The 25,029-nt window shown below is 40.4% G+C and overlaps 3 protein-coding genes and 1 long non-coding RNA gene across 4 annotated transcripts; 2 read left to right on the forward strand and 2 right to left on the reverse strand.

Moving 5' to 3' along the window:
- Positions 1 to 172: 172 nt before the first annotated feature.
- LOC148089251 (uncharacterized) lies at positions 173 to 8,507 on the reverse strand. The gene is made up of 2 exons (XR_015713201.1): positions 8,424 to 8,507; positions 173 to 410 (listed from the first exon to the last, which is right to left on the reverse strand). It is a non-coding gene; the product is annotated as an uncharacterized LOC148089251 (long non-coding RNA).
- LOC148089252 (RING finger protein 122) lies at positions 316 to 9,851 on the forward strand. Its single transcript, XM_087804858.1, has 7 exons — positions 316 to 452; positions 606 to 951; positions 3,067 to 3,220; positions 6,592 to 6,634; positions 7,001 to 7,042; positions 8,452 to 8,534; positions 9,174 to 9,851. Exons 2-7 carry the CDS (start codon positions 927 to 929, stop codon positions 9,292 to 9,294), a joined length of 468 nt encoding a protein of 155 aa, XP_087660984.1. The 5' UTR covers positions 316 to 452; positions 606 to 926; the 3' UTR covers positions 9,295 to 9,851.
- pdcd11 (programmed cell death 11) lies at positions 9,847 to 23,821 on the reverse strand. The gene is made up of 36 exons (XM_087804845.1): positions 23,722 to 23,821; positions 23,348 to 23,467; positions 23,097 to 23,237; positions 22,469 to 22,633; positions 22,228 to 22,389; positions 21,074 to 21,182; positions 20,841 to 21,016; positions 20,662 to 20,769; positions 20,003 to 20,215; positions 19,817 to 19,941; positions 19,685 to 19,745; positions 18,923 to 19,069; positions 18,597 to 18,848; positions 18,408 to 18,530; positions 18,141 to 18,335; positions 17,787 to 17,957; positions 17,504 to 17,714; positions 17,193 to 17,342; positions 16,210 to 16,322; positions 15,585 to 16,069; positions 14,841 to 14,903; positions 14,657 to 14,753; positions 14,480 to 14,569; positions 14,323 to 14,416; positions 14,084 to 14,261; positions 13,917 to 13,973; positions 13,714 to 13,836; positions 13,503 to 13,625; positions 12,115 to 12,283; positions 11,926 to 12,048; positions 11,713 to 11,856; positions 11,109 to 11,359; positions 10,859 to 11,027; positions 10,446 to 10,599; positions 10,199 to 10,364; positions 9,847 to 10,134 (listed from the first exon to the last, which is right to left on the reverse strand). Exons 2-36 carry the CDS (start codon positions 23,447 to 23,449, stop codon positions 9,963 to 9,965), a joined length of 5,382 nt encoding a protein of 1,793 aa, XP_087660971.1. The 5' UTR covers positions 23,450 to 23,467; positions 23,722 to 23,821; the 3' UTR covers positions 9,847 to 9,962.
- Positions 23,822 to 23,985: 164 nt separating this feature from the next.
- On the forward strand, positions 23,986 to 25,019 carry atp5mk (ATP synthase membrane subunit k). The gene is made up of 4 exons (XM_087804907.1): positions 23,986 to 24,065; positions 24,575 to 24,675; positions 24,736 to 24,826; positions 24,899 to 25,019. The coding sequence occupies exons 2-3, from the start codon at positions 24,589 to 24,591 to the stop codon at positions 24,823 to 24,825; spliced, it is 177 nt and encodes a 58-aa protein (XP_087661033.1). The 5' UTR covers positions 23,986 to 24,065; positions 24,575 to 24,588; the 3' UTR covers position 24,826; positions 24,899 to 25,019.
- Positions 25,020 to 25,029: the final 10 nt, after the last annotated feature.

The following is a 25,029-nucleotide window of genomic DNA, read 5'->3' on the forward strand; positions in this document are numbered from 1 at the left end:
CTCTTTTTTCTTCTTAAATTAAGGATAGCAGAGGCTGGAAGGAGTAGCTCCCTCTACCCTCCTACACATTTGCAATCACGCTGACAGACAAATAAACACACACACTAGCAAAACACCAAAGCCCAGCTGGAGGACTTTTCGTGGATGAAGGTGTCCTTACTTTTGTTTAGCCTTGAGGGGAGAACATCTTTGGTGTCAACACTGAGCTGGAATACCCCCTGCAAGATCAGAGGATTGGAGGAGGAGACAACCTAAGACAACAGAGGGGGGATGAGACTCGTGAAAATCCTCTGTTAAAAAAAGCAGCTTTGGGATGAAGATAATTCCCAGACTAATTCCTGATAATTACCTTCATTGATCCAGGACCTTTGGAATAGTGGAACGTCATTGAGATTGGTGGGGGGACGAGACTGCAGACATCATTTGGAAGTCACTGACATTGTACAAGAAATGTGAGTATTCCTCTCTTGAATAGTCCTGTTTTTTCTTCACAACATCTCAAGCATGTGGACAAAAACAACTCTGGAATCACACATGCTGTGTGGACGCTGATAAATAACAACAGCGTGTCTTTGTCTGTTCTCTCTTCTTCCTCTGACGTACAGGAGCAATCAAGGTCTCGACTCCTGGACCAAACCCAAGATCCAAATATTCCGATCTTAACACGGAATGGTTAATCCAGATTTGGGAATGCTGCACTGCACAGAACGCTGAGCCACAAAAAAAACGACACCTCTTAAGGATTTATGGAATCTGAGCAAATCTGTCGAGTGTTGTGCTTTGTTTTGAGGAAGCTCAGTGCATGTGGCTGACTTTGGAAGTGGAACAGAATCAGCGATCATAGATCCAGCTTGAAGCTCGCCTTCTATCCAGCCGTCTCCTGGCAGAGCCTGAATTTACAGCTGCTATCCTCAGAGTCAGATTTCATGCAACGATCTCAATGGTGTAACGGTAAGTGGGTTTCATTGCCAAGTACAACATTGGATGTACTAGCTTGTAATCCAAAAGAATGTGAAACAAAGACCACTCGAGAGTTCTGTGAATGGTGCGACCGAGTCACACTTGTTTGTTTTGAATTACACAATTATACTTCAATGGATGTGTTGTTAGTCTCCAATGAGTTAAATCGTTCATTTTCTTCAGCATTTTAGAGAACGAAGAGTGGATGGAGTTTATCCCAGCTACTTGGGGTTATAAACAAGGTCATGCCTAAACAAATCACTTTATACAGCCAGACAAGCGTCTACACCTACAGGCCTGTGGAAAGAGAGGCGAGAGAACATACAAGCTCCAGTGTTAAAACCATGACCCCGCCGCAGCTAGGCAACATCACTAAGAACCACTCGTTCGTGCCATTGACTGTTTAATCAGTGCTCCTCTAATTATGCCAGCGTAATTTCGTCCATGTCCCAGCCCCCCGTTTCTTTTTTAAATCCCCCAATCCCCAGTCATGTTAGATCACCCAACACTTACCTCCCATCATGTGCAAGACGTGCCCACCATTCTCTCTGAAAAGCAACACATGGGCACTAAGGCTGGCACCTTAATGATACAGCATGTGTGCTTGGGAAATAGGGTTTAGTCTTCTATTGTTTCACCAAATGGCTCTTTGAGATCAGTTCTGTGCTTCCCCCCAAACCCCACCACCTGTGTCACATATGTTGTTGTTGTTGCTACCGTTTGCCAATACATGTAGACAAAAAAAACAACTTTTATTCCCAGTGCACACAAAGACAATGGCATCTACGTAAGCTCTAACAAAAGCATAGACCTCTTTAGGTGAAAATCGGGACTTAAAGTGGACTATTTTAAATAGACATTTATGCATCAATACAACAAAAGCACAACCTATGAAAAAAAAAAACCAACCTCGTACACCAGTCACACAAGTCTTTACCCCAAAAAGTATTCCCTTTACAACAAGAATGGGGGATTACAGAGTAGTGTCCGTTGTACAACGGCTTAATAGATTAGCCATTGTGTCAACCACAACTAAGAAGTTGCCGAAAACTACTCCCTTGTAGAGGGCACATGTGCATCTCCAATGTCATTCCAATTGATGGTTTGTACCATTGTATACACAGTGGATATTGTTTGTATCCCACATGAATAACGTTGTAATTATTAGTTAAAATATAGTCAAAATTACATTTTATAGTGCATGGTTTAAAGAAAAAACATTTTTTCTTGGGAAACTGTGTTATGGAAGTCGCCATCACCCAAAACCTGCTTTTACCCATGAGCATCGTGAGTGAGTCATCACAACGAGAATCTAATAGGCGACAAATCGTCCGGCGGTGGTCGGCTGGTGACTTCTTTTCTATTGAGACCAAGGTTGATTTAAGATAGCATCTTAAAAGGATAACTGAGTGCAACAGCACAAATGGGACCACAAAGCCACAACTTAGCAAGTGGTTGGAAATGAGTGATGCAAAGATCATTAACAGAAGCTATATATCCTCTGATAAAAAGTATTACCTTCAAGGCTTTAGATGAGCCATTTGGTACTCAGATAATGATGATTTCTTTAAGGTTTATCAGTGTTACTGAGGTCAAGATTGCATGACAGGACTTGTATCAATGAGGAATGAAATGTTGAATTTAGTAATAAAGAGCTCCGATGTGTCGGCAGAGATTGACGTGTAAGAAAAGAATAACGGCAGTGACGTGAGCGACTGACCCAGAGCAATAATCTTCATACTCTTCACAAATAATTACCTCTGGTCCGTCACCTCCATCCTTTGTGTCGTCTGTCGTCTAATCTCACTTGAAACTGCTGGGAATTTTTTTTTCCAAAGATCCTTTAAATAAGCAGTAGCTGAGTAGCTCAGTTAATGTTTGTTGCCGAGGTTACGTAGACGATGATGCAACCCTGGGTTGCTTGTTTCGAAACAGAGACGAGATAAACAGAAGAGAAACATGCTTGTTCCGACCATACCCAGGGGACGGCATGTTAGCTTCTGCTTCATTGGTACAGAAAAACAACATGTACTTTCACAGTTGAACGTTCGGTGCCGATTGGAAAGAAGTTGTCGTTTCAATTTCAAATCTCTCTTTTTTTTTCAGCTTTGCTGTGTTTCTCTGGTTCTCTCTGCTCTGACGAAGTGTGCAGCATGACGGCGGACATGTATCACCTCCCTCTCAACATCTATGTCATTGTTTTGGGCATCGGCCTCTTCGTCTTCATGCTCAGCCTCATCATCTGCTGCTACCTTTTCAGGTGACTTTTACCTCCGCTATCTTTCACTTTGTAGTCCAGATAAGTATTGATTGTTGAGAGGTTGAAAATATGTTTTGTTGACGATTATTACCGAAGCGTGCTATTTATATTTTGTGTATCTTGTCTTCAACTGCAGTGCTATTGAAAAGTGCAAAAAGAAAAAAGGACTCCTACACACTTGGACCAAATTTGATTCTTCTTTTAGACTTGTGTAAATGAGTCCCATTGGACATTGAGTTGAATCAATGAGATTTATACTTCTCTTTCCTGACACAATCCTTTACAGCAGAAGAAGAAACTCTTCAGTCTGTTCAGGTGAAACAATCTGTCAGACATTTTCAGCAGTAAGATGTAAAAAATATACAGTATATATATATATATATTTAGCCTTGTAGCTCCTGTTTTGTATGAAAAGGAGCTCACTACTATAAATGTATTCTTAATCATTATTCTATAGAGCACAGAAGTAACATAATCGAGGAAGAGTCATTCGAAAAGTGGAAGAAATGTAAACATTAACAAAAATATTTTCCTACCAAAGGCATAAATAATACATATAAATAGTATCCTTAGTCATGGACAAAAACACAGACTGTTGGACATCATGTCTAATTCTATTGATTATTTCTTGAAGTAAAATGTAACATCAGAAACAATAGGTTTTATATTATAATATGTAAAACATTCAAAGTATATTCAAAGATCAAAATATAAATAATCAAATTGTCTGGAAACTTTAGTGGTCACCTACTGTTTAAAAAAAACAAACAAACAGGGTCCTTGTAATAGCATTTCTGTGTGATATGCAAAAGTGCATGACACACGTTTGTCATGATTTTAAAATAAAAAATTAAACTTTCGTAATAAGAAGTTTGACATTAGGTATTTTACCAATGAAATTCAGGAAGACTTGGTTTAATTAAATAATGATTTGGTGTTTTACAGAAAGAAATAGTCTGTGTTATTATATTCATAATGATACTCTTTTTTTTATATGTAATTGAAATATTTTGGAAATCATAATTATACTTGTTTTTGACTAGCAAGTATAAAATAGTTAAAACAAGATGCTAAGTGAAGACTATAATTCTGTAACACGGTTCTATAAAAAGCTGAATGGAAACATTTAAAAACTATAAAACTCTCTACAAACAGGAGGTTCTAATGAACCACCGGATGCCGACATGTTTCTTATATACATTTTACAAGGTGTCATAATGTTAACATGGTGTTGGACTATGACTTTGAACGCCACATTAAACAGCAGTTCACAGTTTTTGTCGAGGAAAGCAAACATGTGCATCAAAAGATAAGTGTGTGTTCTTCCCTCAACTGTCATGCAACTCTCAATAATAATAATGAAATATGAACTTCCTGTTGCGTGGAGATATTAAACCAGATTTGTATCAGCAGCTTGAATGATCTCGCAGAGCATTGCACAGCAAAACTCACTGATTTAAATCTTCATTTCTAGTGGGATTTTATTCCCCCCGTTCAGCTCATTCTTACAAAGCTGAAAAACAAGCCACAAAACAGCTACTCTTGGGTGTGTCTGTTGAAGTTTCTTTCTCTTAAACTACTTATGGAAAGAAATCTGTGAGGTATTAAAACACGCGGATCATCCCGTTAATCGAATTCAAATCCTCCGTTGTGTCTTGGCACCATGGAGAAATTAATTCTGCCGTTCACACAAGCATGATTCATATTTATTAGCGTGTGAAACGCCAACCTAGAGCACGATGAACCGTAGTGAAAATAATCACAATCGATTTTGTCGATCACAATCCATCACGAGCGCCTGGTAAAATAAGACATTTAGTGTCGTCGACCATACGTGTGCTAATCATAAGGCAGGTAGTTATTCCTGACCTTCCCGGTTATGACATCCTGTTCCATTATTCTGACCTGATCTAACCTCAAGTGGGGGATAAAGGAACAGTGTGTTTACTTTCAGGGTTGTTGAGGAAGCTGCTCATGAGCATGTGTTGGAATCAACATTAAGTATATGACCGTCACAAGGGCTGTGTATAGATAGTTTTATTCTTTGTTTTCCAGAGTAGTTGTATTCATTTCAAGTCATTATGATGACCACATTACTTTATATCTCGCCAGGGAAATATCCTGAAATGATTCAATTCTACTGTGCGTTTGTGAAGCAAACAAAACTGCCCAGCAGCTCATTAAAAAAATATTTGATGAACAATAACAATTTTGTCAGTATAGTCACGATGACTATTTCTACTAATGACGATATCACTTTTTTTTTTTCGTAATTCAATTGTAAAATATTTCTGGTGAGTCAGCAGCACTTTTATTGTTTTAAAAAGTTTAGCTAGCCAGCTTTTCTGCTCACACTAGAAAAACAAATAACCTCCTTGGTGGCAAGATATAGATATAGAAAGATGTAAAGTTACTGTAATTCCCAAACTTTTTTAACCAGCAAGACTTCATTGTAGATGAAACCAAAGGAATCAAGCAGAAGAAGTGTTTGGCTTTTCTCCTGCCCTTACCCATGGGCCAGAACGGTGTGTCTGACCAGAGTAAATAGACTCACCACAAGTAAAATACAAGACTTTTTTAAAAATGCAATTTGAAATTAAACATCAGACTAACTTCACAATCAACTGAAATTGATACAAAAATACAAACGTCTCTCTTTCAGAGGTTTCTAGGTGAAAAGCGTTGAAGTAGAACTGAAGAGCATCTGCTGTGAAAATCAATAGATAAATAAATGTGGACAGATATTTTGAGATTTTAAACTTACATCAAATCTTATAACAGATCCACATTTGATATATGACACTTTAGATTCCTGAATTTAATGCCATTTTAACCATTTTAACCATTGTTTCGTCTCAGGGTCAGGGTGACCCGGAGGCCCCCGAAAACAAATGTGTTTAAGGTATCCCTTGTGTCGTCTGGGTCAAGGTGAACAACCTCTACCACGGCATATGTATTCATAGAAGCCAGCGTCGTCTTTCACCTTGACCCAGAGGCAACACAAGGGAGCCCGCAAACATATTTGTTTGGGGGGCCTCCGGGTCACCTTGACCCTGAGACAACACAAGGAATAAGGATTCAGGGGAATACCTGCAAGCCAAAGATAATTCTGAATGTTGGAAGTTACAAAACTAGAAAATATGTTTCCAAATTTTCAGTGAATTGTTTCAGATTGTTTTTGTTTATTTAGGAGTTTCTCTGGTTTTCTGTGAGGAATTACCATTAAAATGTATATATTTTGAGGGAACAGCCTGGTTATCATGTTGGTTAAAGTTCCGTGTTGCTCCACTTTGCCCAAGAACTTGATCGTCCTTCCTCATCGCCATCCAATGCTTGTCTTGTAACGTGTATGTGTGTGTGTGTGACCGCAGGTTGAAACAACAAGGAACGAGGGAGCAGTTCAGCTACAATGAGGTATGTTTTCTGCAGTCTTGCTACATGTGTAACGCCGGGGCTTCACGGGCAGGTTATAAATACCACGCTAGCGGTTCACAGTTTTCAGCTTGAAACTCAACACCGCCCCCTTCACAACTGCCCTTGACTTCATCCTTGTGTCACACACACACCGATCCCAAAACACGGCGTGGATTTATCTGCAGTGCTCAGAGGCAGGTAGCTGGGGCGTGACGTGGTGCAGTGAGGTTCACCCAGTGGGAGTTAGTTTATTAACCCGCTGTGGTTTTGACCTCTAGATAGTCCTTTTGAACCAAAATAATCTCTCACGTTTAAGTGTGTTTGTTATGTTGTATTAAACTGCTGACACGTCGTTCTCTTCTCTAGGTGGTGTTGAAGGGTGCGAGTAAGAAACTGAGCCTGCTTGGAGTAAGTCCACACAAGATACAGTAACCTAAACGCTCATGATCGTAAAAGGTGTGGTTTTTTGAGAAAGTTTCAGGAAAGATAAAATCAGATTTCAATTCCCAGGGATCTGACGACGCTCGCAGCCGTTTCTAAAAATAACTGCACTCATTCAAAATGCATCTCCTGTCTATTCGGTTCCTAAAAAAAGACTTCCTTTCTAAGATCTCTAAATTCTCCAGAAACATAAAGACGAAGATCATTTGCTGGAGTCGGGAAGGAGTGGCAGAATAATGCGTTTACTACCACTGTACTACATTTTCTATAACAGGTTCAGAAGTCCTGAATTAAAGATAAAAAAAAACAACCACTCAATAAAAGGGAAAATTGCAATAACTTCCTTTTACAAGTTACATTTAGTAGGTTAACTCTAGTCTACAAGTATAATTTCTTGAGTAGAAACAGCTTCATTAAACAACTCACTAACATTGTCTATACTATAGTTAAAATCCTTATGAAAAGCTTAAATTAATAAAATAATTAAATTAAAATAATTAAGTTCTACCTAACCTAACCTAAAGAAAAAGGGTTGCACGTAAAGATATTAAGTGTCATTACCTTATGAAATTAAAGACATAAGCTAAACATATCGTTTTTAAATATATATTTCATTTTATTATATATATATATCATAACCCTTGTCGCCTCCGGGTGAAGGTGACCCAAAAGCAAATGTGTTTGAGGTATCCCTTGTGTTGTCTCTGTCTATGCATTTTCGTTCACCTTGACCCAGAGGCAACACAAGGGATGACAGAAACACATTTGATGTCGGGCTTTCGGGTCGCTCCCTCTGCGCTTGATGGATCTACTGACTTTTCCAAGAAACATCTTGAGACATTTTTATTTGTGCTTTTCCCTGATTCTCTGGGATTCTTGTGTTTTTCTTATGTATCTCTGCATTTTAAAGTATATATTTTTTTACTTTGTATTGTTTATATTGATTGTTTTGAGCGATTAGGGACCCTGGTCTAGAAAGGTGCTTTACAAATAACAATTACTTACTTACTTACTTACTTACAAATAAACTTTACTTACTTACTAACTCACACAAGGAATAAAATAGCAATGGACAAATTTTAAAAATGATATACAGGTGAATTTAAACAAATTATATTGAGAAATAAACTAGTAAATACTGACTCCTTCAAAAAAACATATTTATTTGTGCAGGCTTTTTCTTAATTATATTTTAGCAAATATGTTTGTCACTTTGCCTATTCATTTTTTATTAATGTATTTTCACTGTGTATCGTTCTGTTGTGATGATGTTAGAAAGGTCGTCTTGTTTGAAAAAGAAACATCCTAGAGACATTGCAAAAACGTTGTGTTGATGCCAAACCCTCACCTGGTTGTGTTGTGGTTTCTGTCTGCAGCAAACCTGCGCCGTGTGCCTGGAAGAGTTCCGGACCAGAGACGAGCTGGGCGTGTGTCCGTGCTCGCATGCATTTCACAAGAAGTGAGCAACAGGAAGTAGCTTCACTCACCGGCTAACGTGCTAGCTAACTAGCTTCCTGAGAATGAGTAAAAATCATAATAAGCGAGCTTACATACCCGATTTTTCTTTATCCATCCATGCTCAGATATACATTAACAATAATTTAATACGGGTGAAAATTAATTTAAAGGGATGAATAAACATTAAAAGTATCCATTTAAATGCTAAGTTAAACTAACAGCTATCGCCTAATTGACATAATGCAGTTTCTCTTCCGGGTCGCTGTAGAATTATTTTCTCTACGTCACATTTTTAGTTTAGAATTTTAAGATTTTTTTTTGGAAGTAGAAAATAGAAATCGATTTGTAATTATATTTGCATAAATTAAATTAATTTATTATTTTTAATTATTACAGTAACACAGATTTAGTTTTGGCTAGTAAAATAAATATTACTTCCGGTTCAGATGAAACGGGTGTCAGCACATGCATAGTTCCAGATTTTATCCGTCTAGAAACAAATTACTTACTTAATTGGGAAATTTCCAAAACCATTTCCAGACCGATAGCATCTTATTTACGCCGGGATGACGCAAGCGAAACCAACACTTTTAAATGGCCTCTGGTGTTGACTTTTTTTAAAAAAAACGTTATTTTCCAGGTGCCTGCTCAAGTGGCTGGAGATCCGCAGCGTGTGCCCGATGTGCAACAAGCCAATCCTCCGGTTGCACACGGACGACACTCAGGGTGCCGAGGGTCCGATGGACCCCGAGGAAGTCTGAGGAACAGTGGGGAGGACCACCCCCCTCGACCCCCCGTAACACGTGTACACATTAGGGACGATGATCATCTTCGAGACTGCTTTATGAAAACCGGGGACCGGTCACCAAGTCCCTTTTTCCTTCATAAAACTTGTTAAAAATGTCCATGAAAGAAAAAAAGAAGAAGCTGGAATTCATCGCCGCTGCCATCGGACGACCTGTGCTGCACTGCCGGGAGATGAAGAAATAAGACTTCCGAAAGTCATCGGACCACTTGATCGGATAACCTCTCATATCTCAGGGGGTGTTAGCGCAGCCAGCACAAACCACGTCGATCACCCTCGGAAAACACACAAGCATCTTACAATCAATACTGCCAACGTATGTGGAGCGCTGGAGCAGTGGAGGCAGAAACCAGCAGGATCACAACCATGACGACTTCGGTAGACAACGTTGTTACGGACTTTTAAAAAGAAGACTGATAGAAAACTAGTCTTGCCTGTAGGTGTACGTGAAAGTGTCCCTAAATATCGTTATTTTGTATTTGTTGCTTTTAAATAAAATGTCATGTAATGTATTGTACATTTGTTGGTTTTATTCAGGGGCGGGACATTCAAAAGCACATTTTTTCACATGATAAGAAAAATTAATTAATCTATCAGAATATCATTATAAAAATATATCCATGTTTAGCTGGCAGCTTCTGTTCCTTTCGCTTTCACGAAATCCATCGCCTTCTCCTTCACCGCCTGGATGCTCTGAGGCGTTCCGTGCTTCTTCTCGTAATCCAGGTAGCGCTTGAAGAAGAACTTGGTCTTCTTCACAGACACGCTCAGATGGATCACTCGGTCGAACAGCGCCCTGAAAAAAAAAAAAAAAAGTCAAACGCGCAGAGAAAAACACACCCAGAAACGTGGCTACTTACCGAGCGTCTTTCTGGGATCCATACTTGATCATGAGGTCGAGGAACACCGACCACAGGTCTGTTCTTTTTGGATAGCTGGTCATAACTTTATCAAACATGGCTCGTCCCCTCTCGGCGTCGCCGAAACGGAACTCCAGCTGGGCAAACTTGGAGATCACATCCACACCTGAGGACACAGTGAGGATGAAATTAAAAATACTGAAATCATAAAAAATAGCAACATTTTAAACAAAACAATTTATCTTACTTTGTTTAGCGGGCAGACTCTTCAGCGCCCTCTGCAGGACACCAGCAGCTGAGTCACTCTGTCCACGTTGCAGCAAGTAAGTTCCGTAGCTGACCCAGGAGGCTTTTTCCAGACGGAAACGCTTCACCATCGTCTTGTACATGGCGTCCGCTTCCTGTGGGACACATTTGAAAAGAAAACGCGTCAGCATGAATTGAAAGAGAGGAAAAAACAAAACAATGGTAGGATATTAATCATTTACATTACTAGTTCGACATTTTTCCATATTCATACAAGACACTTTATAAGAAGTTAAAACCCCAGCGAAACACAATAAGAAACGGTGGAGAGAAAACACTTCCTTCTAAAAGGCAGAAATCTCAAACAGAACCAGACTAAGACCAACTGCACCCAAAAGAACATTTTCTTCCTACCTTGATCTTGTCCGACTTGGCGTAGATGTCGGCCAGCTGCTGGTAGACGGGCATCGGCTCACAGAACTGCAGAGCTCGATCAAACACTTTCTTCAGGCTCTCCTCTGTGCCGTACATGTTCTCCAGGTTCATCAGAGCCACCCACACGTTCAGCTTCTCCTGTTCCTCTCTGCACAACAGATTCCAGATAAGACGTAGAGAAAGTCAGTTCTGAAGATCCTTTTTTAAAAAGGTTTTGAGTTTGTGGTACCTGAAGGAGATGGTCTTGATGGCTCGCTCGGCCACCGCCCTGGCCTGTTCGATCTGCGTGGCCTGGAGATGGTGAGCCATGTACTGGAGCCACAGCAGCGAGCTGTTGGGTGACGCCAACAGCAGGCGCTCGAACGCCGCAGCGTCCTCCGGCCTCAGGTTGGGGTCCATGAGCTCGGTCTCGCGCTGCACGAGGGCTTTCTCCGCCGCCTTTTTCTCCTGCTCCAGCTCGTGCCGAGTCTTTTTCTGGGGCTGTGGAGAGAAAAATGTTAGAAGTGTCAAGTTGGATTTTTTGCTTACAACGTGTGGATAGTCCTATGGAGGGATATCAGTGCCACAAGACAATACCGTTGATTTGAAATCACTATAATAAAATCGATGCGGTGATGCTTCCTGGTTGTCACATGATTGGCTAAAGGTTTAATCAAGCAGCTTGGAAATCTTTTGGTATCGTCTGGTGCCAACATTTATACATAGATTTTTACGAGGTTATGAATTAAAAATATTTCATTTAGAAAAAAAAAATCTATAATTTAATTACTGGAACAATAATATCAAACTATGTTTAAAAAAAATGGAAAGAAAATAGAAATGATTAAATTCACCTTGCTGCCTTCCCCCTCGTCCTCCTCGTCACTAGATTCTCCCTCTTTGGCAGCAGAAGCAGGCTTCAGCGAGCTCAGAGCCACATCCCAGCAGAATCCCGTTGCCACCTGCAGTCTGGTCGGAGCTTCTGAATTGGTTGTGACCTGCCGACAGGTTAGAGTCAACACCTGAGATTCAAACGGTCAAAAATGATACTAGGTTTTTTTGCGCACTTCTTCAGCTTTAGGTTTTTGATCATCTCGGTCTTCCTCCTCCCTGAAGTAGACATCCACGCCACTGTCGATATCCTCAGTCTTTGTCTTCTTCTTCTTCTTCTTCTTATTCAACGTCTTGTCCTGGACAAAGCGAGGTTACACTTGGACGTCGGGAACTATGTGTTCAACAGCTGAGAAGAAACCAACCTCTTCACTTTCTGACATGAGACGTTTCCTTTGACTTTTGACGTTGTGCTCGGCTTTCTCTGCACCAACCAGACGCAAACTCAGACTGAGCGACTCCGGGAGGACGTCCGGTTTCCCCGTGTCCTCTGAGAGCAGGGAGAGCTCCACCAGCTTCTGTTCCGTGTCAATGCTACAAAGCAACAGTAAAAGATTCAAATAAGACAGCAGCATCAAAAACTAATCTTTTTTTTTTTTAACCATCAACCCTGACCTCGGATCACATTGTCCGATTTCTCTGTGAGATGAATAAAGTATCGATCTATCTATCTATTTACACTGATACCCCAGCCAAGGAGGTATTTTCTGCTTACAGAGTTGAAGTGTTCTTCAGGTGAGTTCTGGACTATAACGCCGCCTGCTGTATCACAGCCTTAATGCTATCAATTGTATTCCAGTGCTAGAAACAATATTGGAGTATTTATCATTAAAAAAATATATGACAATTGAAAAAAAAGTTGCTGGGTCTGGTCAATGGATGTAGGATGTTTTTTTGTTAGCTGCCGCTAACATGCTACGCTTGTTACATTCATTGTGCTACTAAATAAATGCCGGATGTTTTAATTATTAGTTGTTGCTGTTATAGTTTGCACAAGTTTACTGCTTGATTCATGTTTTGTTATTAGCTGTGGCTACTGTACCATTGTAGTCCACCCTAGAGGCATTGAGCTAGCTACCGAGTGTTGGATGTTTTAGTTGATTCGTTTTTAGCCATTAGCTTTGGCTAGCATTTTCTTTGTTAACTAGATTTTCTAGTTGGTAAACGTAGGATTTTTTGTTATTAGCTACTGTTTGCGTACTACTCCATTCCATGCTAGTTACGTTTAGCTTGCCGCTCATTTAATTTTAGACGTTTTTCTATTGCGACTTATGCTACTGTAGTCCAAGCTAGCTGCGTCAACCAGCTTCTCATCTAATGTAGATATTAGCTAATATCTTAGGCGTATAGCCTTTAGCTCGCTAATTAGCTTTCCTAGCTTTAAATGTTGGATTTTTTTGTTGTGATGTCTGAAAAGTGCTATAAAAATAAAAATCATTACTACCTGCGGCTAGCGCGCTACTGTACCCTAGCTGTGATTAGCTTGCTGCTCAAAAATGTTGGTTGTTTTGTTATGAGTCAAAATTTCCAGCTAGCAGGCTAACTAGCTAGTTTGTAAACAATGACTATTCAGCTATGAGCTGTTGCTGGAGCGAACTGTAGTCAATGCTAGTTGCATTTGGCTTACTGCGCAATGAACGCCGGATGTTTTGTTATTAGCCACTATGTGGGCTAGCAGCCTTTAGCTTGCTTACTAGCTTTCACTATTTGTTTACTCAATACACTCTGCACAATGCCAGCAGGTTTTGTTTACCTGATGACTTTGGTGGTGAGCAAAGTATTCACAGGCAGGAACTTGGAGAGAAACTCGTGGGTCTTCACAAAGTACTTGGTGGATTTCTGGAACTGGGCTCTGCCGGTGATGGTAGTGGAGAGCCTAAGCAACAAAAGAGCAAAAATAAATCATTAGAATTCCACTGATGGCGATTTAGATTTTGGTCAATAAAAGAAATGAAGAGGCTTACGTCACGAAAACTCCCTTTTCTCCGACAGACTTGATGAAGCCTCTGATGAGTTGTCCCGTCTTTAGATCTTCGACAGACATAAGCTCCGGATCCTTTGCTTGATTGACCATCTTTGGGTTCACTCTATGTATACACATTAAATAAAAAAAATAAAAAATTGAGCCAGAGATCCAGCCAGAATGTGGATTTTCCCATCAGTATACCTTGATTGGCGAAGAGACAAGCGCCATTTCCCATCAGCCTGTGACAGCAGGTGACATCTACGTGAAAATTGAGTGAGTCATGAATCTCACACTTGTTACATCATGGAGAACCAGTTTTCCACCACTTTATAATGAATAAATATACACGTATCAACCCCAAAACTCACCTGACCAGCTGATCTTTCTTAAATGTTTCTAGAAGTTTGGGCTTGTACGCATCCGCCAGGTCAGTGACCGCAACTGTCCCGCAACCCCCTAGCGGCAGTTTGACGTAAAGACCCGTGTGAGGATGAACATTGGTCACGATGCCCAGGCGGACAGTGTCTTCCTTTAATTCGTCAACAGCTACAAAAAGAAAAATGATTAAAAGAAGCGGTTGCTAGCTGCTGAACCGTGGAGCTCTTACCCGTCAATGACAACTTGAGTTTGGAACCATCTTCAATTATCGTGGCTAGAACGACTTGGCCCAGCTTGTAGAGTTTGTCCGCATGGTTGTAGTCCTGGAACATGGGTTTCGTACATGGGCATAATGAAGTCTTTAATCGGAATGTTTTGTCTCTTACCTTCGGGTCTTTGATCATGTCGAGCATGTCCACCGTCCCGGTGAGAGAAGCACTGAGAGCGACCTCCAGCACCTTGGTCGTTGGGTTGAACTTTGAACCACAAAGGAAAAAGACATTTAATTATGTAGATAGTTACTTGGTTTATAAACTTCTTATCAATCCATCTTCTTTAAATACCTTTGACACAAAGCATTTGACCTTCTTTCCGACCTTGTAGCTGCTCAAATCCTCTTTATGTTTATTTGGGTTTAATTTCACTTTTGGATCGAGTTTGCTGAAAGAGAAGTGTCACAAAAAACATACTTAGATATTTATTTTATTGTTTAAAAAAAAGAAGGAATAAATGGTATTGATCATCTACCTTGGAACGATCGTGAGGTCGGCAACTTCAGAGGTGGTCTTTGGGTGTGTAAACGGCAGGAATCTGTAAAAAGATGAGTTATGTTGAATGGTTGGATTCAACTTCAACATGTAAAACATGTTCTATTTTGACAAGTTTGAATGTTGGTATAAAAGTGCCAACATTTTTATATTGATATTTCAATTCGAAAAATGTAGTTTAATTGGTAGTCTTTAAGTAAAATATAAAATGGAAGGATACTGCCACCATTTTTAATAATGAAACTCAAATTTTACAAATTAAAATATCGAACTTAGCAAAGCATTTTTTAAATTATCGGAATCCCATATAAAACATGTAAATAAAATTAATTTATGTTGACAATATTCTAACTTGGGGGATTTAACCCATGTGTTAACTTCAGGGTGAAGGGGACCCAAATGCCCGAAAACAAACGTTGTTACCCAGAAGCAACACAAAGGATACCACAAACACATTTGGGCATTCAGGTCACCCTGGCCCTAAGATAACACAACGTATAATGAAACAAGAATTCAACCTTTCAATATACTAATTACTACATACAAATCAATGAAAACAAATCCAACCTTTCTGCAAAATATATATTATTCCAATTATTGAAGAAATATAATCCAATGCTTAAATAAAGAACATATCAATAAAAAACAGATTAAGCTTCAAAATTGAAATGCTCAATTCAACCGTTAAGGCACCGACATACTTCCATATGAAAAAAGGTCTCACCTGTGACTGACTGCTTCTCGCCTCCCAATGACTCTGGCCGTGATCATGTTGCCCACCTTGAATTTCGACGTAGGGAAGGATCCTACGGTCAGACTCTTGCGCTGCATGATCTCGGACACATGGATGAAGGCGGAGCCTCCGTCCTCCAGCGACACCACGACGCAGGTGGGTTTGACGGTCCGCACCTTCACCTGAAGGATGTCGCCCAAGCCGTGACCTTCGTCCTTGCGCTCGGATTTTTCGGCTTTAGGTGGGATGCACTTCCACGACACTAGGGGGAGCCCTTGCAAGTCCTCGCAGCTTTTCTCAAGAACCTTAGTGGCCAAAATCACCCCGACGCTTATCTTGTCTGCAGCCGTGATGAAAATTTGATTGAAATGGCGTCTCGTTTCTATCATGGTGAGCTGAGCCGTGTCGCCCAGGGAGATCACGGCGAAGTTGTCCACGACGTGTTGCACCTTCGCCATGTATTTGGTCCCGGTCAGCTAGAGGGAGAGAAGAGGAAAGGTTCGGCTGGGCGTCTACTTCTAGAGTACATCTGTGATGATCGACAGCTTACGACAAATCATCAGGAATGAAAAAGAATCAAGACAAAGGTTTCTCAAACGTGTGTCCGAGCACTCACCGCGATCTTCTTTGTGGTCAGCTTGTCGAGCGTGGACACGTGCACGCACAGAGAGAAGACGTCGGCGTGGAGAACAACGGCCACCACTTGCTGTCCGGGACGGATGTTAGGACCTGGACAACAATGAACGAGACATTTAAACCCTGTAGAAACCAGGGAAGTGAACCAGGATCGTAAAGGAAACAGCATCCAATTTGAGCTACAAGAGTTGAGTTCATCATGACGCAATAATGGTCTTCACTCCTCCAGCCAGATGTAATCACGCACGCTTTGTTTATACACCGAATCCCTTGGAGGAGACTTAAGGATTGATGATGAATGGTTACATCCATGCTTGACCAATCACAGCAGAGTGGTTGTGGTCATGGTCAAAAAGATTTAATCTCCAAAAAAAAAAGTGATTTCAGTGGATGGGGCTTAATATCATCATCAGTTTTGTACAAACAGACACTGATGAAAACAAGAGGTTTAAGATCTATTTAAGACACTTAATCAACACATTAGTTAAACTATAACACAGTCCTCGTCATAAAAACGATAAACTGTTGTTAAAACAGCAACGTTATGATTGTTTTTAGATCAATAATCCAACACGAACACGCTGCATGATCGTCACTAACCAACAACAAAGATATCATTGATTGAACTTTCTATTGTATGTACAAAATAAACTAGTTGTACTTGACCACCCTCGTGGTTCTTTTTTGCACACAGTACTGCATACTTAAATATATACTGCATCAAGCTACAGTCAGGAACGGCAAAGCTTTTTCCACCATGTAACAAACAATTGATTTGTTTTTCATGCAGATAGACTTAACACAACTACAGAAGCAGAAATGACAACACCCCACCTTACTTAAAAAAAAAAAAAATCAATGAACTACAATGATACTTTTCTAAACAATTATCCATTTAGTGATGGCTGAATAGTCGCTCGGTACTGTACTTAACATGGAAAACACGGTTAGTGAAATACATACCCAAGTGTTGTTTGACGGCCGTTATATTCGCTCCCACCAAATCGTCGGACTTGAAAGTGGCGCCGCCGTCTTCCGTCATAGAAGTGACGGTTAACGTCAGCCTCTGACCCAGGGTCAGTGCAGCCAGCCCCTGGACCAGACCACCAGTATCTGAGGGAAAGGAAAAAGTTGGAAATCATTAATATGATGCAGGTTTGACAGCTAATCAGAGACTCAAGAGTTCCGGTAGATATTTTTTCAGTTTTGTCTGGACTATACTATTGCATTGAACCCAGCTAATGAATAAAAAGTCAAACTGAAAGTAGACTCGCCTCTCGCCGACATCATTTCCACGGCAGCTCTTCTCTCGCTCAGCCCGTTAATGAGCCTGGTGCGCTCGGCGTCCTGTGACACGATGATGTTGGAGATCTTCAGTGTGATCAGGAACCTCTTCTTCTCGTCCATCTGGGTCACTTTAGCCATCACCGTCTGGCCTAATTGGAATGTGTTGGCCGTCTCTTTCAAGAACTTGTCGCTAACGGTCTGGAAGAACAGCACACGTCAGACAGGAGAACGACCGCAAACGGATGTCTTGGGGAAAAGGCGATCACTCACAGCCGTGGGTGCGAGTCCAAAGAGGCCGTTCGGAAACTCGACGAAGATTCCGTAAGTCATGATGTTCTTGACCCAGCCGACGAGTTGCATTCCGATGACGAGTTCAGAGAAATCCTTCGCCACCAGTCCTTCCTTTATCGAGCTCAGCACGGCAGGTTTCTTTGAGAGAGTCTTAGGAGGGCAGCTGCTAAGGAAACTCTTCATATTGATCCAGTGAAAACACAGTTAGAATACGCTGATTAAAAGACAAAGATGTTTTTGTCATCCACCAATGCAAAATGCCCATGAGCCCTTGTGATTTGAAAAATCACCTTTTCCTCCTTTCTAGTCTAGAAACAGGCAGCACAAGGATACGATTCTTTTCTGGTCTTTGATCACACACACCAGGTTGGAAACGAGGTCTCCTTCCTGCAGGTTGTTCCAAAGCAGGAGACAGTTGGACGTGTGATCGGAGAGGTGGGTGGTGGGGAGAAACGCCGAGACCTTGTCCGGAAGAATGGCCACCTCCAGACCATTGACGGACTTTTTCAAAACTTTGGCTTCCAACTTCTGCAAGATAAATCGTGACGTGAACACGTAAGATGAAAGAGGGTGGAAGGTAATCCGATGGTGAAAGCTTACGGTTCCGGCTTCACACTCGAACCCTGGTGGCAGTTCTTCTCTGGTGGTTTCCATCACAGCTTTGAAGGAGAGGAGCAGCTTTTGCTGGGTCGGATCAGACTGCAGGACTTTTGTTTTCATGACCTGAACCAGGAAACCGCATTAATGATGTCACAAAAAAACATCAAATGATCGAAGGAATCGGTCTACCTGGCCGATATAGAAGATATCTGCTGGATTTGTAACGGACTCGTTGGCGAGCTCTTGAATCGGCACGAGACCCTTCACTTCGTTAAAGAAGCGAACGATGCACCCGAAGCTTTTGACGCTGACGATGTAACCGTGAGACACGACTCCCTTGCGTGCGTCGCTATAGCTGAGGATGACGGGCAGGCTGGTCTCCAGGAGAGACTTCTTTCTGGTCAGATACAGCTTCTCGTTCTCGTGATCCACCGACAGCACCTGAAACGTTTTAACCCACGCGTTATGATCCTCCACTTTTGTGGCTGAAGGCAAGGAAAAAGTCGCCGACTGACCCGACATTTCACTTTCATTCCCGGTATGTACTTCTTCTCCGGATTCTTCAGGACGATGTCCGACAGGTGAGTGCGAGGTACGAGGCCCCGGATGTCTCTAGCGATTTGGACCACCATCCCCAGAGGCACCAGCGAAACCACGGTAGCCTGAGCAACAGAAACATAATACGATGACACCAGATTTTCACCTTTTTAGTATCTGTACTTTACTCAAGTTAGTTTCTCCAACTCTAGGGATGTGACCAAACATTGACACACTTAAATACTGCAATATTATTCTTCATTCCTCACTATATTTCATATAAAATGTTATTTTTATCATAGTAACTTTATGGGTTATATTAAGTGTATAAAATAAGTTGAAAACAAGTTGTTGTATTTTCACAATTAACATGCAAATAATCACAGCATTTGTTCATTTCCGTGTTGCCATTAAACCTACAGCCGCTGGATGGCAGCAGTCATTACGTCCTATGCAGCTAAAGGAATGTGAAACGCCTGCAATGACTGAGGATGAGAGGATACAGTCGACTCCAGCAAGTTTCAAAGCGGATGTTCTGACATATTTTGTCAAGAGTCATTTGGTCTGCAAGTTCTGCAACACCAGAGTCAAGTACTCGGACAATACTACAAATATATCCTTGTTCTTACAGTATCACAATATATTGCATTGTTATTCCTGTATCGCGATACGCATTACATCTCCAGATTCTAGCCGAGACACACCCCTAGTTAACTCATAAATAAGTAGAAGTTTCTTACCTCCACAAACTCTCCAACCTTGACATCTTGGTATCTAAAAAAAGGCTTGTCAATCATGGACCTGGATGTAAGAGAGAGATTTAATTAATTCATATTAAGTTAATCGACCAGAGCCAGCACGACTTCACATACTTGCGCAGGGTGGCGAAAAAGATCTGGTCGATCGGACTAAAGGAAAGAATCCGGCAGGTGTGATCATCCTTGTTCATCAGCTTGTTCACATCTTGATTCCGATTCTGATCTTGCAAGAGGTTTTTCTGTGGAGGTCGGGGGTCAGTATTGACGCGGATGCAATCCAGGGGTCATGAGCAGACTCACGTGAACAAAGGCCTTCCTCTGGTCAGGGAGCGTCAACGTGGCTCCAGACTGGTGATGCATGGACGTCATTTTGCAACCGTTCACCACTTCACCGACACAGTCGCCGGCTTCAGCCTCGGCCCTGATGGAGGGCTCCAGTCCCACCAGGTAGTCGCGCAGAGTTAATCCGATGACACGAGTGGATGGTTCGATGTATAGCAGCCTGGCTTTTACCTACGACATTGTTGGAACGTTTAATTGTCATTGAAAATTTACATTTAAAATGTTTTAAAGTGTTTATTTATATATTTAAGTAATTTCTATATTGAAAGGGTACATTTTTTTTTAAGTTGATAAAATATTTGAATATTTATTTATTTAGTACATTAAATAGATCTTCCAAGTAATACAAGTTTAATATTCTATTATCCAATAATTAGAGCCTTTTAGATTCAATATTAAAATTGATTTGCACCACCATCCCAAGCAGGAAAAACACCGATGTTCGGACTTAATAAATAAATAAAAATAATTAATTAAAAGTGAATTTTTAATATTTTTCTAATGCATTCAGTACTGGAATTTAAATATTCTGACTGCACCGATATACTTTTTATGTTCCCCAAAATATATGTTAGTGCAACTAAAACATGCCACGTATAAGTTTGCATCCACTTTACCTCTGATCCGACTGAATAACTCTCGATTTTGTCTTGCTCCAAGTGAAGAAAGTCTACTTGGCCGCTGAATGAGGATAGGAAGTCCAGCATCAGACCATGTTTGGTTGCCTAAAATGTTCAAATTAAATCATGAGCTTCACTTTGAAACTAAAAGCTTTTTTTTAAAAAAGTGTGTTTACCTTCTTGACAGTAGCTTTGACCAAAAGACCAGGCAGAAGGTTGGTGAGGGTCCATCCCTGGCTCGGGTTGGCGGGAGGTTGGGCAGGAGTAAGAGTGGAGATGGAAAGCTGAACAACACGTCCATCGTTCTTCACCTGTTTCACTTGTGAAATCACGTACTGGGCGACCTTCAGCTCTGGATACACAAGAGTGATTAATCAAGAAGATAAAAACATGTATTAGAGCGTCTTACCTTCAGGTGATTCCACTTTGTTTCTCGGTGCGAACGCTTTAGTTCCCCTCACACCGATGTCGATGATGAAGCCGTGATCCTCGACACTCTCCACACATCCACTCAACACCTAAGAGAATAAATGGTTGGACACTTTTAACGCTTTTATCACAACAATTATGCTAAAGTTAGCAATTAGAATTATGTATATATACACTTTTATATCAAGTATTAATTAATTAATTATCACAAAGCTTAAAAGAAATTAACTATAATTTAAAAATGAAAGCAGTAGCAGTGAATCTTAAAGAAGAAGAAAAAAAAGGATATTTTTAACATCTGGCACTTGTTCAACACTACAGTTAAAATGCGAAGAAAAAAAATGTAGATTGATTTCTGTACTTTATAAAACTGCCAAGAACTCTGATATGAAACTTAAAACACGACATAACTATTGAACACATTTTTTATTAATAATATTTCAGTTTTTATGTTATTTGAAACAATGTTTTTGGCTTGCGTGTGTGTGCTGCTGCACAACTACTTTCAAAAACTTGAGAGTTCAGGAGTTATTTTACTGTGAACCATGTGACATTTTGATGGCTGTGCAGGTGAATCTGGTATATTTTGAGAGACGTACTGCAGTCTACTATATTGAAAGTTATAGCAACACAAAGCTTCTCCGATTTCAGATACGTTTTTTTCCTCACACGTTTCCAATGTTAGAGTCTTTCAAGATGCAGTAAGTCCCTCATCATGACCATGTTTTGAACTCATTACTTTATAATGTTCTCTCTCTCGTCTAAAATATCGGCGAACAAGAGGTTACGAGAGTGAAGTCCATTATGACGTAATAATGGCTACACTCCTACTCCGGGCCTGCTGTAATCACGCCCCGCTTTGTTTATACAAACAGTATAATAGGATTGATGACACACAGTGACAAACCTTGACCCTTGACCAATCAAAGTTGAGTGGGTGTGGCTATGCTAATCTAGATAGAAATATCCTGAAAAAGTGTTTTCAGTGGGCGGGGCTTAAGCAATTTTGTGTGTAAATATTTCAATGAAAAGAGAGTTTTGTTTAAACAGACACATAATGATGAGTAGAATAGAGTCTAAAATCAACACATTAATTGTCCTTTAAAGACATTAATAAGAGTACATTTCACTCACCATTCCTGCTTTCAAAGATTTTGAGACCAGAGCTGCATTCACTAGTTTGGGATTGATCGACAGCTGGACACTGAGACAACCACTCTTGGCAACGTCCAACTTGGCAATCGTGCACCTCAGCAGCATGCCGGGGTGAAAGAGTTCAGCCAAGGAGTAGAGTTCCTGGAGATGAACACATCAGACATGAGGAAGCATCCCTTTCGTTTTTCAAGTGGTACTCTAAGAGTTCACGGCGGCGTACCTCCGAGTCATCCGAAGCCAGATGTTGGGTCAGTATCTTGGTGTACGAGTCACAGATGTTCTTGATGTTGAGGTATCCCAGCATGCCGCAGGGCAGACCTACCGTCACTTCAAAGTCTGCCACTTTTATGACACAGCCCAACATCAGCATGCCCTCCTTCAGATCCTGCGAACATACAACGACAGCATCGTTTATTCATCCGCCGATATACATCTATAGTTTCCAAGTTACTGTATACGTTTTCAACAGCACTGTAACAATTAATTTAAATAATATTTTATTTAGTTCTTTTAGGGTTTTTATTACAATAAAGTGTGTAAAATAATTCAATTTTTATTTACAATTATCATGCAAATATTCCCTGCATTTGTTTATTTTTGCGTTGCAATCAAACTTGCGACCTCTAGATGGCAGCAGTCATTACATCCTCTGCAGCTAAAAAAAACAATGAAATCCTACGACTGAGTATAGGATGATACAGTTGAATCAAGCTGCTTTTAAAAAGCTGATTATTGATGATATATTTTGGCTTTCATATCTAATAATTGAACCAGAAATGAGTGTCAATAAAATTAAGTGTCTACTAAAATCGTGAAATTACACTATTCCTTCAGTTCTGTTGACTTACCTTAATATGAAGGATGTGTAGGCTCTTCTCCTCTGCATTGAGAGTCAAAGGTCGCTTTTCTTCATCACTTCTTTTCTTTTTTATGTTGTCCTCCTCCTTGTTGGTAGATTTCCTCTTCTTAGGTTTCGGCTCACTCTTTGACTGCAGAGAAGATGATTCAATACTCAATTCAATCTTGGAGCGTTTGATGTTAGTTCAACTTCAATGACAATTTAACGTTTTTCCACACACACAACTGTGGGGATGTCTACCTGGAAAAGGTTATCCACTTCAGGTCTTTGGACCACGATCTTACTCTCGGTGGTCTTCTGGGGGATCCCACCTCTGGGGAAGTCCTCTTCATCAAAATCCATGTTTAAGGTTTGGGAAAACTAACAGGAGTAACAACAACACGTGTTAAAGGATGACGATTTTCACAAGTTACTTTTTTCACACTCTTCTAGGTGTGTTAATAAATATGTTTCACAAAAGTTAAAGTACTGAACGCGTAGAATGATTCCAATACAAACACGTTACATCTATATTAATTTAGCGCCACAGATGAGAATTGTAAGACATGATTTAAGATCACCACACATTTTGGAAGAAAATATACTTTTAAACGATCCAATAAAATGAAGCTTACACTTGTATGTGATTAAAACGATGAACTGCTTTAGGTTTTCAGTCGCCGGATTGTGGATATACAGACTCACATGTTCACCAACACGCCATGGTGGACCACAACCCGGAAGTAAAACTCCACTGGGCGTTTCTTAGCTTTGGCCAATCACAGTCCAGAGGCGAAATGTTGGGCCAATCGGTAGCCTCAATTCAATCCCGATTTGAGTGACGTTAAAACTGGCGAATAGAAAAAACCCCGACGCCATGATAACGGAGGAAGGACTTCCGTTCGCGACACATCTCAGCGGCCTTTCGTTGAAGGACACAATTCTTCTCACGCATTCTTCGTAGGGGTCGAGAATCAAGGTACAGTGCTATATACCCATTTAACCATTGCATTTAAAAATACAGTCATTGCTTTGCAGCTGTTACACATGTTAAGTATTTATATTCCACAGATAATTGAAGAATTAGAGGATAACTGCTAGCTAAATAGAAGGCTAAGGGTTAGCCGAAAGCTATGCTAACTGTGTGGCTACAAACTGACCAATGTCAAAATGAATAAAAAGGGTAATTTATGTCTCTTGAAACTATTTTTCTTGGTATGGTAGTCAATTGAAAAGCATGTTGTCTATAACATTGTTAAAGGTCTACCGCTGATTATTGCAAAGTAGAAGGTTATTTTGTGTCTGCAAACCTTAAGATAATCTTTCATTTTGAACTATAAATGTTTTAATGATATGTTTCATGAGTTCTCCTTATAGCAGCGGTGCCTCCTTCAAGGTTATGACTTGGTTGTCATTTTACATCGTCCGTTGTCAAGCGTTTGCAGAATTATGGACTAACTATTGGTGATGTTTTTGTGTTCCTTGAAGCTAATCGGTCCATCATGGGAGGTCACGACTCTGGATCACAACATCAATTCACTGGAATCCAAAAATACTTCAACAGCTACACAATAACTGGGCGGAGGAATGTAAGTTGAGTCTCGTAGTTTTGTGTTAAAAGTATATTAACCAATTTTTTTTTTTAAAAGTGGGTCTTGGCGACGTATGGCACTATAGCTGCCATTATCGTTCTGTACAAATTAAAGCCAGCAAAGAAGCCGGCTGTCACAGAAAAGTGATGTAAGTACAGTAGGTTTCATGGTTCGTACATCATTGCATCCTATTCATACATTTTAATGTTTGTCTCTGCAGATGATTGTTCTTCTTTCTCTCCTGGGTTCTGGGAGCAGAGAATGAGCATGGATGTGCTTAATGTAATTTGTCAGATCTCACTATGTTATCAATAAAGAACTTATTCCCAAAAAGATAGAAATATTTATTTA

The sequence above is a fragment of the Callionymus lyra genome, chromosome 1 (assembly GCF_982586985.1).
Source record: "Callionymus lyra chromosome 1, fCalLyr1.hap1.1, whole genome shotgun sequence".
NCBI lineage: Eukaryota > Metazoa > Chordata > Actinopteri > Syngnathiformes > Callionymidae > Callionymus > Callionymus lyra.